Source organism: Muntiacus reevesi, chromosome 2 (assembly GCF_963930625.1).
Source record: "Muntiacus reevesi chromosome 2, mMunRee1.1, whole genome shotgun sequence".
Classification (NCBI taxonomy): domain Eukaryota; kingdom Metazoa; phylum Chordata; class Mammalia; order Artiodactyla; family Cervidae; genus Muntiacus; species Muntiacus reevesi.
In genome coordinates, this window is record NC_089250.1 from 163,137,342 (window position 1) to 163,155,107 (window position 17,766).

At 39.2% G+C, this 17,766-nt stretch overlaps 1 protein-coding gene and 1 non-coding gene across 5 annotated transcripts in view; one reads left to right on the forward strand and one right to left on the reverse strand.

Moving 5' to 3' along the window:
• ATE1 (arginyltransferase 1) overlaps window positions 1-17,766 on the reverse strand; it is a 158,396-nt gene that overhangs the window by 24,945 nt on the left and 115,685 nt on the right. For all 4 annotated transcript variants that reach the window (XM_065923456.1, XM_065923454.1, XM_065923455.1 and 1 more), the window contains one exon: window positions 15,565-15,685. In XM_065923456.1, the coding sequence (XP_065779528.1) occupies window positions 15,565-15,685 (121 nt within the window). The remainder of the gene's footprint in view (window positions 1-15,564; window positions 15,686-17,766) is intronic.
• On the forward strand, window positions 465-571 carry LOC136162018 (U6 spliceosomal RNA). The gene has a single exon (XR_010661870.1). It is a non-coding gene; the product is annotated as a U6 spliceosomal RNA (small nuclear RNA).

Genomic DNA, 17,766 nt, shown 5'->3' on the forward strand with positions numbered 1-17,766 from the left:
AGGCCCAGAGTCACCAGCCACAATCCAGCTTATCCCAGGAGTCTACAGCTTTCCTTTCTCAAGACATGCAACTGTATGCTTCAGGGTTTTATTTTTAATCTCAAACAACAGTAGGAGTGCAAAGGTCAGTGAACAGGGGTAATGGCTGTAACAACAGTTTCCAAAATCTTTTATGCAAACAAATTCGAGAAAGCACAACTCATGTCCTTTGTAAAAGATGCAGAGATTTTGTGTGTCTATCCATTCATTTCTAACTGTTCTCACAATTTAGAAGCCAAAATGGAATGGGCAATAAGCTCAATACGTGAAAACAATTAGCAAAGAAAACGCATGCAGTACTCATTTATTCTTCTGTCACCTTCGCTTGGGAAAATAGTTAAGATTTCCAGCAATTTGTTCCTGCAAGCCATCTTAATGTCACCTTAGCGTCCTCTTTAATTATGACCAGTTAAAAGTGGTGTGTCGTGCTCGCTTCGGCAGCACATATACTAAAATTGGAACGATACAGAGAAGATTAGCATGGCCGCTGCGCAAGGATGACACGCAAATTCGTGAAGCGTTCCATATTTTTGAAAGATAAAGAACACTACAGCATACTAACACATATATAAGGAATTTAGAAAGATGGTAACGATAATCCTATATGCAAAACAGAAAAAGAGACACAGAAGTACAGAACAGACTTTTGAACTCTGTGGGAGAAAGTGAGGGTGGGATGTTTCGAAAGAACAGCATGTGTATTATCTATGGTGAAACAGATCACCAGCCCAGGTGGGATGCATGAGACGAGTGCTCGGACCTGGTGCACTGGGAGGACCCAGAGGAGTCGGGTGGAGAGGGAGGTGGGAGGGGGGATCGGGATGGGGAATACGTGTAACTCTATGGCTGATTCATGTCAATGTATGACAAAACCCACTGAAATGTTGTGAAGTAATTAGTCTCCAACTAATAAAATAAAATTAAAAAAAAAAAAGTGGTGAGTCTCCTCCCAGTTTTATTAAGGTGTATTTGACAAATAAAAATTAAGATTGTATATACAGTTGCCCTAAAACAAAGCGGGATTAGGGGTACCAACCCTCTGCACAGTCAAAAATACAAGTATTGATTATAGCTGTCCCTTTGTATACGTGGGTCCCCTGTACCCAAGGTTCTGTATCCTATTAGTTCTGTATTTATTTGTGTTCTGTCCGTTCTGATTCAACTAACCTTGGACAGTGTAGTATTGCAGTATTAACTACTGAAAAAAATACGTATATAAGTAGACACACCCAGTACAAACTTGGGTTGTTAAGGACCAAGTGCACTTAATGTGTAAAACACAAAGTTTTGATACACGCATACATCGTGTAAGGATTACCACAATCAAGCCACTTGACACATCCATTAAAAATAGTGCTAAAAAGCACTACTAAAAAATGCAGGGAAAAACCCACCTCCTATTTATAGGAACAATGATCTAGCTGCGCCTTAGCATTATGTGTGTGGATGGTCTTTCCAACCTGGCAGTGCACTCCTCAAGGGTGGGAAGTGAACCCGAGCCCAGACACCACGCGCCCTGGGCTGTGAGGATACAGACCCACGATGTGCAGCGCCGGCCAGGCTTCGAGTGGGTGTGTGGTTCACAGTGCTGATGCTAATCTATACCCTTCAGAGACAAGCAACAGACGGGTCTTCAGGACAGCTACCCGACTTTCATCAGCTCTCTCGTTAATTAGTACCACATGTTGATTACTCAATGTCTGAATTCTCAAATCATTTTCGGATTGTTTTCCTTCATTTCTGAATGTGTAATAGATGTTAAAATTAATCAGGTCACAACAGATTTAAATTGGGCTTTGGGTTGATCCATTTTTAGAACGACAGTGGTATCCGAAATCTTTGTCAAACTCCCATCAATTAACCACAATAAAATGGAGGGAAATGATGCTAATGCAAACAACCTGTCAAAAATGTCTCTGGCTTATTTGGAATGAAAGGCTCTGTCTCCTGCCTCACATTCTGGACTCATCTATGTCTGCATCTCCAGAGAGGCCGAGAATTCCAGAGACAAGTAGAGAATACCCATGCTCCAGATTTTTCAGAACCTGCAAAGCTAAAGCGATGATGTGGCTGAAAAGAGGAATTTGGGCCCAAACCCGACAGTGACTCACAGCCAAAGTCAGCTGCTTGACCAGAATTTACAGATTCTATGGAGATAGCCACGGGCTACAGGCTGCTCTGTTGCTGCTCAAAAGCTTGGTTACGGAGTCCCATCATCACCTGTCTCTTTTAATTCTATTACCTCTGACTACTAGACTAGAACACGCAACTACTTCCACAAAGCAAGCTCCCCTCTCCAAGGTGACAAACAAAAAGTATGGAACTGAATAAGCTTTGCCACATGTCTTCCGGGATACTACCCTCTTGCTCAAAGGAAAAATATTTTCTTTTAACCTCTTACAGCTACCCAGGTTTTGGTGTTTTTGCTTTAACCTTTATGAGACTCTTTCAGTCCTTTTCTTGTGTCACCCATCCAGTTCCATGCACTTCAGACCTTCTGCTGGATTTGCACTAGTTCACATTTGCTCAGGATGGAATCCATTTGTTACCTGCTGACTCAAATCTCCCCAAATGATCTAATGCTCCAGGTTTTTGCTTTCACTTCATTGCACTGAAAATGTCTACTTTGGAGCAAAATGTTTTAACAATGAAAAGGTGGAGGGGGTACTGTAATAAAAACATTAAAACTCCTTTCTTGTCATTACATAAACAAGCTAACCAGCAGCCAAAGTCAGTTACCACAAAGTATTACCAGCAAGACATAAAACCTCTGGACAACAAGAGCCTAAGAAGAGACTCTGCTTTGTTCCAGCACATTCCTGGGTCTCTTTCCTGTGAGCCCCACACCTCCAGCTTCCAACATGGACACCAAGTCTTGTCTTCATGTTGCTCAGCTACACAGTCACAAGTCCCTAAAAGCAGACACTTTCTAAAGTTAATTCCAATTTTTTAAAAGTTTAAAATAAATCTTTAAGAGCTCTTCCTATACCTCAAGTATTTCTTCCTAAGTCTTGAATCAGTTACACATTTAAACAGTTATGAAAGAAATGGCTACAGCTTGCCATTTAAGGCCAGGACTATCTCCCAAAGCAAATTCTAGCACTAATTCCAAATTCACAAAGTACAAATAAACTAAATGGTCCCCTTCTGCTTTTACTTGCCTTCTTGAGTGCACTTTAAATGCTTCAAGAAAACATGTTCAAAACTTCTAATTTTTAAAATGACAATATAACTTGGTGACTAACTGCACTGCAAAGAGTCTTTGTTTTATCAAAGGATTCGCAAAATGAATTTAATATTAGGGTGTGTTTTAAAAGAGACATTTTTTTAAAAATTCAATTTATAATCAATAGACTCCATGAGACTTTTTCTGAAAACATTATTCATTATTTTAAAGGACAAGGATATCGCAAATTTAGTAAAATAGTTCAAATGTACTTACTAACATTTAGTCAGAATATCACATTATCGTATCTAATCCTCTCCCTCCTCATACCCTCTAACTTTACTGACCCGGAAAATTTTCCTTTGGTTTTATCAGAGATTGGAGGAATTTCCTGGTATTACTTTAAAATGAAGATCAAAGTTCCTATAAGAGCAATAATTTGCTTTGCATTGTTAAGGCTGGTATAGATGACAGGTAAGAAAACATGCAAGTGAGAAAGTTTTAAACAGCCTAAGTGTTATTACAGGTCCCTTTGGAGTACTTTCATTACATTCTTTCATAAGCACTGTCACACTTCACCACCTACTCTTCGGAAGAGAGAGAAGTTTTTAAGAAGAGAATTTAACTTAGATCTGTGAAATCAGAACTCAAGAGTTCTTGACACCAAGGCTCAGACTGCATTAAATGACTCTGCGGTGGTCTGCAAAGAAATTATCTATGCAACGTGAGACTGAGTGAGCTAGAAAGGAGTTAAGAGAAGAAAACACAAATTATCCTTATTTAAATTTTCTCTAGCATATTCAAATAATAGATATTGAGAGTAAAATATTTTTTAACAAGCATCTTTGTGTAATAGAGTCATCATGCATAGTATTTCAGTTCAGAGTCTGTCTAAGGAGACACATCTGCAGAAGCCAGCCATTTGGAAGACAAAGACAGTTACACTGCAAATAAAAGTGGAGAGTTGTTTTAAAAATAAGGCATATGACTGGGTGGTTTGCTAGATCATACATGATAAAACAATGATATTATTGTGTGATACCATAGAACAGAATTTTGTTTAGCTCTAGCCAGTTTTCAGTTAAGTAGCTAGTTAGTTAGGGACAGAATATTTGGAGTATTGGATCAATAAAATTACAAAATCAGAACCCAGTAAAACATAAAAATATTAAAATCTTGACCATGACTGACAGAAGACTCCTTTGAAATCTGTGCTTCAGTCCTAAGTCTAAGTGTATTGTTATAGAGGCAATGGGGAAAGAACCAATCAGACACTTATCAATAAACAAGCAACATTTCCTACCCAAAGCCCATGTATGTGCACAAACCTAAGAATAAAAGACTAATTATTGATATTATCACTAGAATTAAGAAACAGAGGAGAGGCCTGTTAGCAACAGACAAGCAAAGCCCAGAGAGGTACAACTACAATGAAATAAAGCGGCTTTAAACGTGTACTTTTCCCCCCCTTGCCTATGTAGTCCTTGGCGAGAGTCAAAACTTTCCTCAGGCTTTTAATGAGTGAGTCCTTTATTTCCAACACCTGAATTTCATCAGCCAGACCCCAAATATCTGATCCCGAAGCCCTCCACTGAAGCTATCCAGGGTAGAAACTGGTCACTCAACTACAGCGTCTCAGGACAGTAAGTGGTTGTGTGAGCACATTCCTTGGTCTGACCCCAGCTCTTAGGCCATGGGCTGTGTGTACCCACCATGGACAATCTCCAGTACTTGGCAGAGGCCTCTGGTGAACTACAGCAGTGAGGTGTCAAGTCAGTCATCTGTACAGGTCTTCTCAGTGACAGGAATATTCTACGATGTGCTCCTCGTCCCAACCCCTTTCTACCTCTAACCAGCTGTCTGCCTCATGCGTGCAGGTTTAGAGAAAAGAGTAAGACAGGCATTGTGAGGATGAAGGAAGATGATACGTGTTAAGGGTTTTAGCACAGTGCTTGGACCAAGAAATATGAGTTATACGAGTCTCAGCTACCATTACTACATATACCAAAACAGAACAGGTGGCAGAGATGGAGAGAGGCCCCAGGCCCCCTCGTCTTTCGGTTCTCCCAGACTAGTGTTTTTCAAATTGTGAGTGGCATTTACGGTTATGGAATCAATGTAAAGGGCTGTGAATGGCATTTCTTAGAGTGTGAAAAAAACTACAACAAATTCAAAATGTGGAACTTCCCCAGCTGTCCAATGGTTAAGACTTTGCCTTCAAATGCAGGGGGTGTGGGTTTGATCCCTGGTCAGGTAGCTGGGATCCCACATGTCTCGTGGCTAAAAGACCAAGACATAGAACAGAAGCAGTATTATAACAAAGTCAATAAGGTTTTTTAAAAAATTAAAACAAAAATAAAATGCTACAGAGCATCAAATGAGAAAGGATGTATATTGTTCAGCATATTTTTGTTTCAGCCGTGTGTGTGAGAGAGAGAGAGAGAGAGACAGAGAGAGAGACAGAGATACAGAAGGCAAGCAGATATTCGAGGAATGTGTCATTATGTCACATTGTAATGAGACATTTCTAACAGTGGCCTAGAGTGCATGCATGTGTGCGTGCTCAGCTGCGTTTGATTCTTTGCAATCTCAGGGCTGTAGCCCATCAGGCTCCTCTGTTCATGGGATACTGGAGTGGATTAGCCATTTCCTTCTCCAAGGGATCTTCCCGACCCAGGGATCAAACCTGCGTCTCCTGCATTGGCAGGCGGATTCTTTACCATTGAGCCACCTGGGTAAGTTCACTATCTGAAACTGCTTGACTGCGCCTAAAACTACAGTGGAATTTCAATCTTCTGACCACAATAGTGAGGAAGATTTAGGGTGGCACCTCCCGACACCTCTACCAGATATCTACAAACACCTTTAATTCATCAGGTCCAAAGTAAAACTCATTATTTCCTTCTCTGAAAAATCTGCTCATCTTCATGCTTCTCACTTCAGAAATGAAGTCAACATGAACCCAGTTCCTGTCAGAACCCATAACTCTTGTGATAACTTTCTCCCCTCCCATTACCATCAACAGTGAACCAGCCAGTCCTGTACATCCCACTTTTGAAGAGTTTTACTAGCCTCTCTCTCCTTCTCTGTTACCAACCATTCCCACCCACCCTATCTCAGCCACCAACATCTTCTGCTTAAAGTGCTGTATGCAAAACCCTTCTAGTCAGTCTTCCTACCTCCAATCTTTACCAAGTCCCATTCATTCTCCACTTGTGAAGTAGAAATGACACTCTGTTGATGCCACTCAGGGCTGAAAACCCTTTCATGGCTTTCCAGTGTTTTCAGAAGAAAAAGCTGAATTCCGGATAATGATTCACCAAGTCCTGCACTGGCCAGCTGCCTCTCCTTGCTCCAAGCCCACGGCCACTCTCAACTCTAGCAGTGCCCTCTACTCCTCAGACCTTCTGAATACGCTCTTTTTTGCCTAGAGCTCTTGGATTCTGTTTCTTTCAAAATTCTAACTTAGATCACTTCATCAATTAGTGTTCCATCTCCCACACCCTGTCCAAATCAGAGCTGAGGGCCCTGCTATGTGAACTAACTGCATTATATATTACCACCAATATACTACTTTTTTCATTTTCCTGAAACAGCTGGAGTGTCCTTTGCTAAATTCCCTGAGGGCCGGGATGAGTAATTTACACCAGTCATAAAGCACAACACTGGACTTAATACTTGCTTGTGGTCCTTACTCTATCTGCTCGAATGCACCTGACATGTTCAGCTGACATCAGAGACCTGTCACCTCCTTCTGTACCTTTCGGTGTCCTACACTAGACCTCTCTTGGGATTGCCTCTTACAGCCCTTGGCCTCACCTGGCTCACGCTGCAACTGTGGCATGTAGTTCCATGAAGGACAGAAGGTCTGTCTCTCTCGCTTTCTGCCTTTCAGAGACAGCAGCCTGCTGGGCCACAGGAGCTTGCTCTTTATTTGTACAGGTACAAACTGAAAATGCAGAGGCGTTAACACCCAACGAGACAACCATCAGCCAGGGGACAGGCTTCGATCCCTCAGGTGGCCAACTCTGAGACACGTACCAGAAGGACGGTCAGAAGGGCTGACCTCCAGTCCTTAAAGTGGTAGCTCATACAGTAACACAGCCTTCTATCCTTTCCCTCCTTCCCTAGTTCACTCTCTCTAGTCCCCTCCTCCCATTCTCTAAGACAATTTCTCAAATGAATCATCTGAATGAAAACCCATGTGTCAGATCTGCTTCTGGAAAGAAATCAGACTAAGACAGTCTCTCTCTTTAGCATTACAAGTGCTTCGATTTTTATTCCTGTTTTCTTATTTTGCTAGGAGGTAGGTAACTTTATTCTTTCCCTATGTGTCAAAACTGTCTTTCCTATTTTTAGCAAATTTTATTTTATTATTGGTGAACACTCCACAGAAGCATGAACAAGTCAAGTCTGCTCTAAATGAGGTCTATTTCAAATGAATGGCAGCTAGGAAAATACATTTCTTACAAGAACAGGAATTCTACCCCAGTTTCCATGTTTACATTAAAAACATTTTGCCAGCATCACAAGAAGGAACACTCATAAAATAAACAGACCTCCTCATACCTTCATGTTACAGCTTGTTTATTTTTCTGCAGAGAGAATGTATATTAAACATCCACAAAACAGAATCTAAACAGTTTAAAAGTAACTTGCAGGCAAATGCAGAGACTCTGTTCTCACACTGAAGTTGGGTATGAACGATTTCAGAAATTCGGGCTGCTACCCTTGCCATTTGGGTCAGTTTCTCCAATAGCCAACAGGCACTGGATTGAATATCACATGATGCAGACTCCACAATACAGAGTATTTACCGATAATTCATAAGGTAGGAAGATGTTCAGTCAACTGCAAATGATTTTAGGGCTGATGACATTCTGGGATATCATCGTTTCCCCTTTCTTTACTTATTTAATCTTTAAGCATTCCATTGATTGTCAGAGATCACTAAATTTACTGGCTAAGCAAAGCTTTTAAATTCTCTCCTTTCACTGCTGCTTTCCAACATCAGACAAAGTTGATTTGGGGTAGTAAGTTTTCACTTTAATTACAATAAAATATCCTTGTAGTTACATGTCTTCTCCAAATTTTCGAAAGTACCTAGATGAGAGTATTCAAATAACTCTATTATCACCAATGACAATAAACTTATTTTTATATAAAAGCACCTGAAATCAACATCTTCCAACTCTGATACGTAAGTGCACACTCCATGTATAACATATCTAATGCCTAAAATTAAGATGCCACAAAGCTCCCTAACGGCTAGAAACAAGACTCTTTGACACGCCATGGCTTTGTCAGCTATTAGAGGGCACAAACTGAATCCCATTTCTTTGTTAAGATCCACATTTTTACACATTCTAACTTTTCTGAAACCCAAATGCATCTTGTAGTTCATGGAGTCACAGTCTAATTGGCAACACTGTTTCTTAGTAGTAGCTAAAATAAAGGACTAAAACTTGATGATGTCTCATATTCAACAGAATATCACAGTTCATCCAGCATTTAAACAGCAGGCTATTGGCTTTATTTTTATTCTTTAACTGACATTTTGGACAATGTCATGATACAAAAATGTCAGTTTTCATTCAAACAATAAACAAAATAGCACAGCAAGGTGTCACACATTAGAGCCAGGCATCACTAGCATTTATAGACATATTCTGAAGTATCATGATATTTTTAAGCCTGTTAGAATCATACTGAAACAATTTTTATTATTATAGAAATATTTATATTGAAAACTGAGTGACTATAAAAAGGATTATTTAAACAATTATTTCTATTACATAAGCGAAAAGAAAGAAATCAGAGAAACATTTCCTTAACAGCTAAATGGAAATCTTAAGTCTGCTTTCACACCTTTTCAGAGGTATTTCAGGTTGCCTCCGGCCAAGGCTCTAACAACTTTCAGTCACTGACTTACTGCTCACACATACATGCCTTATTGAGTAAAGACTAGCTAGTAAAAACTTGTAAAACAGTATTTAAAAAATTTCTCTATAAGACTGGCTTTTAAAAAACACTTTTAAAAATGAGAACAGTTGTTTACAACTGTTGAAGTTTACCTTAATAATGAATCTTAGCTTCACATTTTAATAGAAAATGCAAATATTAAAACATTATAATACTTTACTCTTATGCATAAATATTATAGGAAAGACTTGTTTTGCTCCTTAGTGTCCTCATTAAAAGATCATGCAAACTAGGGAAACGTAGCTTCTAATTTTTAAACCAGGAGTCATGTCAGTGCTATACTAACATTTGAATAAAGAAGGCATATCTTTGAAAAGGAGTTAGGTGGGAAAATACACTAATAATAAAGTGATATCTTTAAGTGGAAGGGGATAAACTGAAAAAAATTAGGAGACTGTAACTTTCTACATTTTCCATATCAAAACACATTCCCCAGATTCACCAAATGTAAGAGCCAAATTTCCAAAGATATTTTCTTGGTTTGCTGCCTGGTCTCTTTATGGGGCTTTCCTGGTGGCTCAGACAATAATCTGCCGGCAATGTAGGAGACCCGGGTTCAATCCCTGGGTCAGGAAGAACCCCTGGAGAAGGGAATGGCCACCCATTCCAGTACTCTTGCCTAGAGAATTCCACGGAGAGAGAAGCCTGATGGGCTACAGTCCATGGGGTCACAAAGAATTGGACACAACTGAGTGACTAACACATGGCTGGTTACACGGTTCTTTATGACATGTAGTAGGCTACAATGAGTTCTATCTCCAACTGGCTACATCTAACAGCGCCATCTTTACTGGCAACAAAGAATTTATGCTTATTAAGTACCCAACAGGGATTCCCTTGTGGCTCAGCTGGTAAAGAATCCGCCTGCAATGCAGGAGACCCAGGTTCCATCCCTGGGCTGGGAAGATCCCTTGGAGAAGGGAAAGGTTACACACTCCAGTATCCTGGCCTGGAGAATTCCATGGACTGTCTAGTCCATGGAGTCACAAAGAGACAGACATGACTGAGCGACTTTCACTTTCACTTTTTCAAGTATCCAACAATCAACATTATTCATTTTGCAACTTCAAATGGTCAGGTCAATAACAAATCTGGACTTCAAAAAATTTTTACCCAGAGGAGAATTAAAAGAATAACAACTTAAAAAAAAAAAGAGTAACAACTTAATTCCAAATCTAAAATGATTTAGAAAGCCACTGTCTACTTAACTATAAGTTATCACTGCAGCACATTTTTAGGGACCCTAGGAAGTTTCAGTACATTTGCTTTCTCACAGGCATTGTTTCCCAGTGATTAGGATGACATTATAGCTGAGGTCCATCCTCTTTTGAGGGACCATAAGCACAACATTCAGGACAGGCGTGGAGGAACCAAGCAAGCCGGTCTGAGCCAGAGCTCTTTCTGAGCTCTGGCATACACGACAGAAACTGCAGAGGTACAGAAAAAGTGCCAGGGAGAAAGGGGGATGGAGTAAAGACAGAAAAGAGACAAATGAAACAACATAAAAGAAAATTTGGAGGCTCCAAGTTTCAGGGGATGGGGATCAAATTAGGAAAAAGCTTCTTGTACTAGTTTAGATTTCTGACAGCTGCTGGGAAGATTTTATGTTCCCTAAAAAGTTCTCTAACCTGGCAAAATGCATAAAAGCACTAAGTCAGAATTAGGTGCTACTATTTTTTATGGTAAATTTAAATTTGATATCCTTACTAATAATTTATGGCTTAGTTACCTTATAGAAAAATAAAGAAATTTCTTGCAAATATTTCAAAACGTGTACAGAAAAAGAGTGAAAGCTAGACTAATCTGTGATAAAATATACGCTTCTGTAACTCTAAGTGGAAATAGAAATAAAGCTGATTCTAATCAGCACCTCTGAAATACAAAAAGTACTTATACAAATATTACACTGTAATGTTTGAATTAAGATTATATTCCTGATTAAAAGACATCATTTTTGTAATAAATAATACCCGAGGGATCAGTGGTGAAGCATTCAATTATGTTCTGAGCATAAAATAAGGTAACAGGGGAACACAGTAGAATAGTGCTTGGGAAACAGCATATACTCAATAAAATTTTAGTTTTTTTTAATAAATCTAGAACCAAAAGGATTTTACTACCAACAAAAATAGTACTGTCGACTGAAAAAAAAAAAAAAAAAAAAAAAGCTCAACATAAGAGCTGTGAGTTAAGTTTTATTTGGGGCAAAACAAGGAATACAGCCCAAGAGACAGTATTTTAGAGAGGTGGGGGAGCGGTCAGTAGTAGGTGTGATTCTAGTGAAGCGGGTATGAGCAGTCCAGCACACATCTTGTAGAGGTCTGCTGCTAGTCACAACAAGGAGATGTCTCTGTTACTGATTTTAGTGCTTTTCTAGATATGAGGAGATACAAAAATTGGGCTCCACTGGGATCATAAAAATATTCTCCTGAAAATATCTAACTATCTAAATGCCTGTTCTGCCAGTTTTTCGCAGAGCACAGAGTGCCTCATTCCTGATCCTGAACTCCTTTCAGGAGTGCTGAAAAGTCAGTGGCTACAAAATTTTGTAACTTAATCCTGGTAGAGGCAGTTGGCAAATGCCAATTTTCAGTTGGCAGTACAATACTCTGCAACATTAAGAATCAAATCAAATCATAGCTTCTCATGGTTCTCAAACCGACTCCAAACCACTGGGTTTACTCTTTCAGTGACGCTTGTGAAGTGTCTGTATTAGATACTGTCTATCATGTAAGCAGTGGCATCTGTTTGGTGAATCATCAACCACATTAGTGGTCAAGCAGTTTTTACTAAAAGTAAGAAGCAACACAAAGTATTAAGAATAACTACAAAAATGTGAAGCATGATTTGTTTTTTTAAAAAAATACAAACAGCTAAGTACACAGAAAAAAAAGATGAGAAGATCATTAAAAAATTAACAATGATTGTTGCTGTACTATGGATCATTTTATTTTCCTTCTTAGTAGTGGTTTTATGCATTTGAGCAACTTTTTTACTAGTGTTTCAAACATTTAAAAAAGTAATTAAATTAATCCAAAAAAGTAACAGGTAACTGTGATGCAAAAATTTTGAAGTCTATACATATCCAACTATTAATTTAAAAAACAATCTACCACATTTACTTAAAAATCTTTTGAGGAACTTTGGAAATCCCTTGTTTAGACGAGACAGAGATCTATTTATGAACAAAAGAATCTCTTTAAAATTTTCCAAGTTACTTTACTTTGCCAGCCCTCCCCCCATGGTCCTGTAAAGCAGTGAATACAATAGGTTTTTATCAATGTGCAGGCTTCTTAGCAGAGCAAATAACCAAAGAACCCAAATCCCCAAAATGTGCGGGATTGGAGGAGGGTGGGTTGAGGGCAGGGAAGAACAGAATTTCCAGACACTGTCAGCAATCAGAGTTGGGGAAATGTAATTTTTCTCGCAAGTAGCCAGTGATGCACTTGTAGCCAAAGACTGTCACAGACAGCCATGGTGATCAACTGTGCCTTTCGCAGAGAACTTTACTTAAACAGCTGAAAGGAGGAACAAGATTTTAGTGAAAAAAGCACCACGCCGACTAACAATATTGCCCATATTAAGCTCTGTATTTTCTGAGTCAAGGTTTGGGTCATGTAAAAGTAAAGCTGACCCCAGAGAAGAGAGCAGTTTTTCACAGATTGCCATTTAAATCTCAAATGACCATGTTTCACAGCATGCTCAATACATTCCAGCATGTAACTGCATTTTAATTTCCTAAAACCACAGGTTATAAGTCTGATTTCAAATAGTGTCTGGACTGTGATATTCAATACTGATAAAGCTATACGGTGTTCTTCAGAAAGTTCCAAAGATTCGGCATATGGAAAAGGATCTTCATTTTCTTTGAAGCACTATTATCAAAGAAATTAACTCTTCTGACTTTTGCGAATGAATCTAAAGAGTGAATATTAAGAACTGAAGCTACTACCACAGAAATGGAACTTAGATTACAGGAAAGGAACATGCTGTATACTCCTCACTCACCAGGGTGTAGTACACATCACGTGACAAACCCGCATATATGAGACTTCAAATTTTCTTTGCCATGAAATGCTCATCTGTGCTTACTTTGGAAAATGAATTCAAAATATACTGACATGAATGAATCATTGTATTTTATTGCCCATTCAGTACACAGAAATTATTCAGTCATCTTTTCAATTTTATAAACCAGGGAGAGCTTGCTGACTGCTTTAATCTCCCAAGTATATGTAAGAGAAGCAGTCTTTAGAATAGATCAAGAGAGAAAAAGGGAAGGTGAAGTTGTGTCATGAACTTGGGAGTCAGAACCAATTTAAGATGATATTATTGTTCAGTTGGAAGGAATTTATAGACAAATTTTTACATGTAAACATGAAACAATGCACTAAGATGGTCGGCAATTTTCACCACAAGGACTGGCTCTGACCTGCCCTTGAGAAAAGATAAAGGGAAAAATTTTTTATAAGGCGATAGAGTGGTTAAGTACAGTTGACTTCGAACAACATGGGTTTGAACTTCTTGAGTCCATGTATACTCAGAATTTTTTCAATAATGAAGTACGACACAATTGGTTAAATTGTCGTTAAATGTGTCTTGGTTAAATCCAAGAATGCAGATAGAAAGGACCAAGTCTAAATTATATATGAATTTTCAACTGGGTGGAGGGCTGGTGCCTGCCCCCGGGTTGTTCAAGGGTCAACTGTATATGCTTTCCTCTAAAATACTATTGCCTTTTATTTTGAGCCTGACTCCAAAGCTAATCGACAAATTCATTTGTTTTTAAGCAACAAATCTATTTCATCAATGAGGTAGAACTTAGAACGAAATTCTGATCAGTAATTTAAGCTGAGGAACTACAAAGCTTTGGTTGCTCCATGAAACTAAACATCTAAAAAACCTGGAGTTAACCATACAGTGCCTAGCAAATGGGTCCCTCTAGCTGTTCCTCATTGGATTCTAACGTTTCGTCATGTGTAAGAAGCGCCCACTCTTGAATTCATAACAGCTTTTTCCAGAAGTTAACAAAATACATGGGTACATAAATCATTTTTTTTAATGAAACCTAATATATGGGGGGGAAAAAGACTGCATTTCTTTCCTTGTCCTCTGTCTTCATATTTAATTCATCCAATTACTTTCTTCTTTTCCCCTGACCTCTCCATTTCTCTCTCCTTCTTTTTCCCTAAACTTAGACTAGATCACAGGTGGCTAGTGGGAACATGTGCATATTTTTAAGAAGTAAGCATAGGGCATCTCCTCTGGTGGGCTATGTTAACAGAAAGGTCAACAAAGCGCACACTGAAATATCTGGGAACTTCAGTCTGGGGGAAGACACACATGGCAACTGAATGGACCCATCACAGAGCACAAGAGCATCACGACCACAGCAAACACAGGGAGGGTGGGGAGGGCCGTGGAGAGGAGAACTGCTTAAACGGGAGGTGGTACTCAGATGACAGGGACGTGAACAGACCTCCAGGTCTTTTCTCCAAGAGAGGCTTCAGGGCAAAGAAAGGCAAACGCAGAAGCTTGGGCATACACAGGATGAGGTATGTTAATTGGCCTACCAATCACCAACACAAGAGGGGGGTTTTGTTCTCAATGTGACTGTTTTAATCCTTATTACAGTCCAATATGAAAGGTCTTATTATCACCTTGATTGTTAAGGCCAGAGAGATGATGAAATTGTTGAAGAATACCCAGTTTACCAGCTGATGATGGAGTTAGGTGAGAAAGCAGGAAGCCTGGCTCCCGGGCTGTACTCTCAGTGACTTTATCTGCTACCACTATGCAATATCCAAAGGAGAGTATTAAGAGATAAAATATGGCTGGGGTTATTCTGGGCAGGAGTAAGAAGAAATGACAGAAACGAAGCAGCACCAGAGATGGCAAGGAGTCAAGAAAGTGTCATCACAAAACCCATCGCAGCCACCTGGGCCCCTGTGAAACCATTCCACAACTATATTCAGTCCAACTGGTCAATACTTCTATCTTCTTGACACTGGCTAAATAATCCAGTGAACAATTCATACGCACTGTGATAGTGGTCAAAGTAATGGATAATGGTGTCAGTCCTCGAAGCGTGTGAAAACCAACCAAATGGAAGAAGCTGGGTCAGCAAGTAGCACAAGCACAGGCGGCTTCCGCATTTCTTTGCAGAACCGTGACTGTGAGTGTGTGACTGCTCTGTGTATGTACACACACATAGCGTCTCTTGTTTTAGAAACACACACACGTCTGAGCACGAGCACTCACACGCTCTCTGTAATGTTTGTATCGAAAGTCACTGGACCCTGTCAAGGGCCACAGTCACACATGCGGACTCCGAAACAGAGCCAGTGATTTCTGGCTGGGCTCCGCTTCAGACATACCTGCTTCCGGGTCCTGGTTGAAACGACAGTACTTGGATTTGTCAAGTGAGGGCAGGCACTGCTCAATGGGGACCCAAACATACGTCTCAGGACACAGCAAATCCGACGGTCTGTACTGACCCTAAACAGAAGTGAAGAAAAAAGGCACCGACATCACTAACACAGTGACTTCCTAGCTGCAAGGCTCCAGAATTCCAGGGAAGGCATTAATCACAAGTTTAAATGAAGGCAACCAGGAACAGCTCTACTGTAAACACTAAACAACCCTATTAGTAACTGTTTTCCTAGCTCAAGAATGCACATTTGATTCAAAGGCTCTCAAACTCATGTATCACCCTATGAGATGCCTGTGTTGACTTAGAATACCGGAATTTCTACTTTCTTTTGGGATAAATACATAACATGATTCCTGCTGAGCTGACTGCTAAGAATACCCACTTGCAAATTCAAGTGGACACAAGTACTAGTTAATAAGTGAAATTTTGTATTTGAGAGCATTATGATTTATACATAAAATAAATTTATTTTCCAGAGTGGAATTTCACTCCCCTTAGTCAGAATTCTTAAATTCGTAAGCTCAGCTGATAATACTGATTCCATTCTAATGCACTAAAAAGTACTGTCTGGTCAACACGCTTCCATGAGCAATCTAGACTGATAAATAGACTATATAACAGATACTAAAGGAAAAAAAAAATCACTCCTCTAAGGGTAATTTGGTAGCCACTTAACAGAGAATAGTACAAATTACGTGAAATCATTCAGTCAAAATTTTCAGAAATATTAAAGTTAATGAAAATTCCAAACATTTCTTCTCTAAATTTTAACATTCAAAATTCACCATAGAGGTTAAATCTAAACATTGGTTTTCCATTTTTTTTAACTACAGACCATAGTAAGAAATACATTTTACATTATAACCTAGTAAACCTATATGAAAATATAAAACTATTAATAGAAACAAATCTTTTACTATACAATGCTTACCCATGTTATGTAATCCTCTATTTTCTATTCTATTTCATTTTTTAAAAAAATGATGCTCTTGGACCATTTAACCACCAAAACTGCTTTCATAAACAGCAAACGGGTCACAAGCTCAGAGTTTGAAAAACACTACCTAGTGCAAACCTCGTGACAAAGAACACTGCTGTTTCAGGGTGGAGCACTGTTACAGCTTTGAGTCAGAAAGGTGCTCTATGACTTAGACTTAAAATGGACACCACGCCCTCCCCGCATTCAAAACATTCAGCAGTCTGTAAGATAATGGAGAGATTATACATAAAATGTACACAAACAGATTAATTACTGCTTTTGAGATTGTGGAAGAGAATTCAAGGAGGATATTGAGTTTTAATGGGGACTTGGTTTCACTGGCTAAGTGTGGGACAGGCTGAAAAGGAATGAGAACAATCTAGATGAAGATTACAGCATAAACAAATATAACGCTGGGAAACAGGAAACAGCAGAGCGCTGCAGAAATAGAAAGGTAGGTCATGGATCAGCTTCAGACATCATATTCTAGACTTTATTCTAAATGAAATGGGAATGCTTGCTGGCTAGGACAGAAGGCAGGTCCATGACTCTGATCTTCCTGCAGTCTTCACAGCACTGCTGACGCCTTACTGTCTCAGAGCAGTGAAGGTCACCCAGATAGGGCAGGTCCCGGTGGACACGCTCACCTGATACTAAAACTCGTAACACGGGATTATTTAGAAATGAATTAGTGATATATTTAGGAAGTATAGTAAAGCCAGTTATTCCATTGATACCTACCTTATCAAAAGTAATGCCATTCTCTCCACCAACTCACAAACAATTTTCTTGTGGAAAGGGACAGTATGATGCAGTGCTGTCTACGTGAACAAATGTGAATGCTACACAGTCATCTACAGCAGTGGTTCTGGAGCTGCCCGCCCGCCCCGGCCCCTTTCTGGTTATAGACTATTTTCACAATCTATAGGCGGTACAGTGGAGCTAAACATACAAGCTAAAGAAATTTTTTAAAAAGGATCAACTTTTCTTGACTTTGGAGTACACAAAGATTCCTTAGAACACAAAAAGCAATAAGTATAAAAGAAAAACCTGATGAATTGGACTGCATCAAAATTATACTATCTTCAAAAACTTATTAATAAATAGGCAAGCCAAAGATTGGGGAAAAAATTAACAAAACTTGTATTAGATAACATATTTGTATCC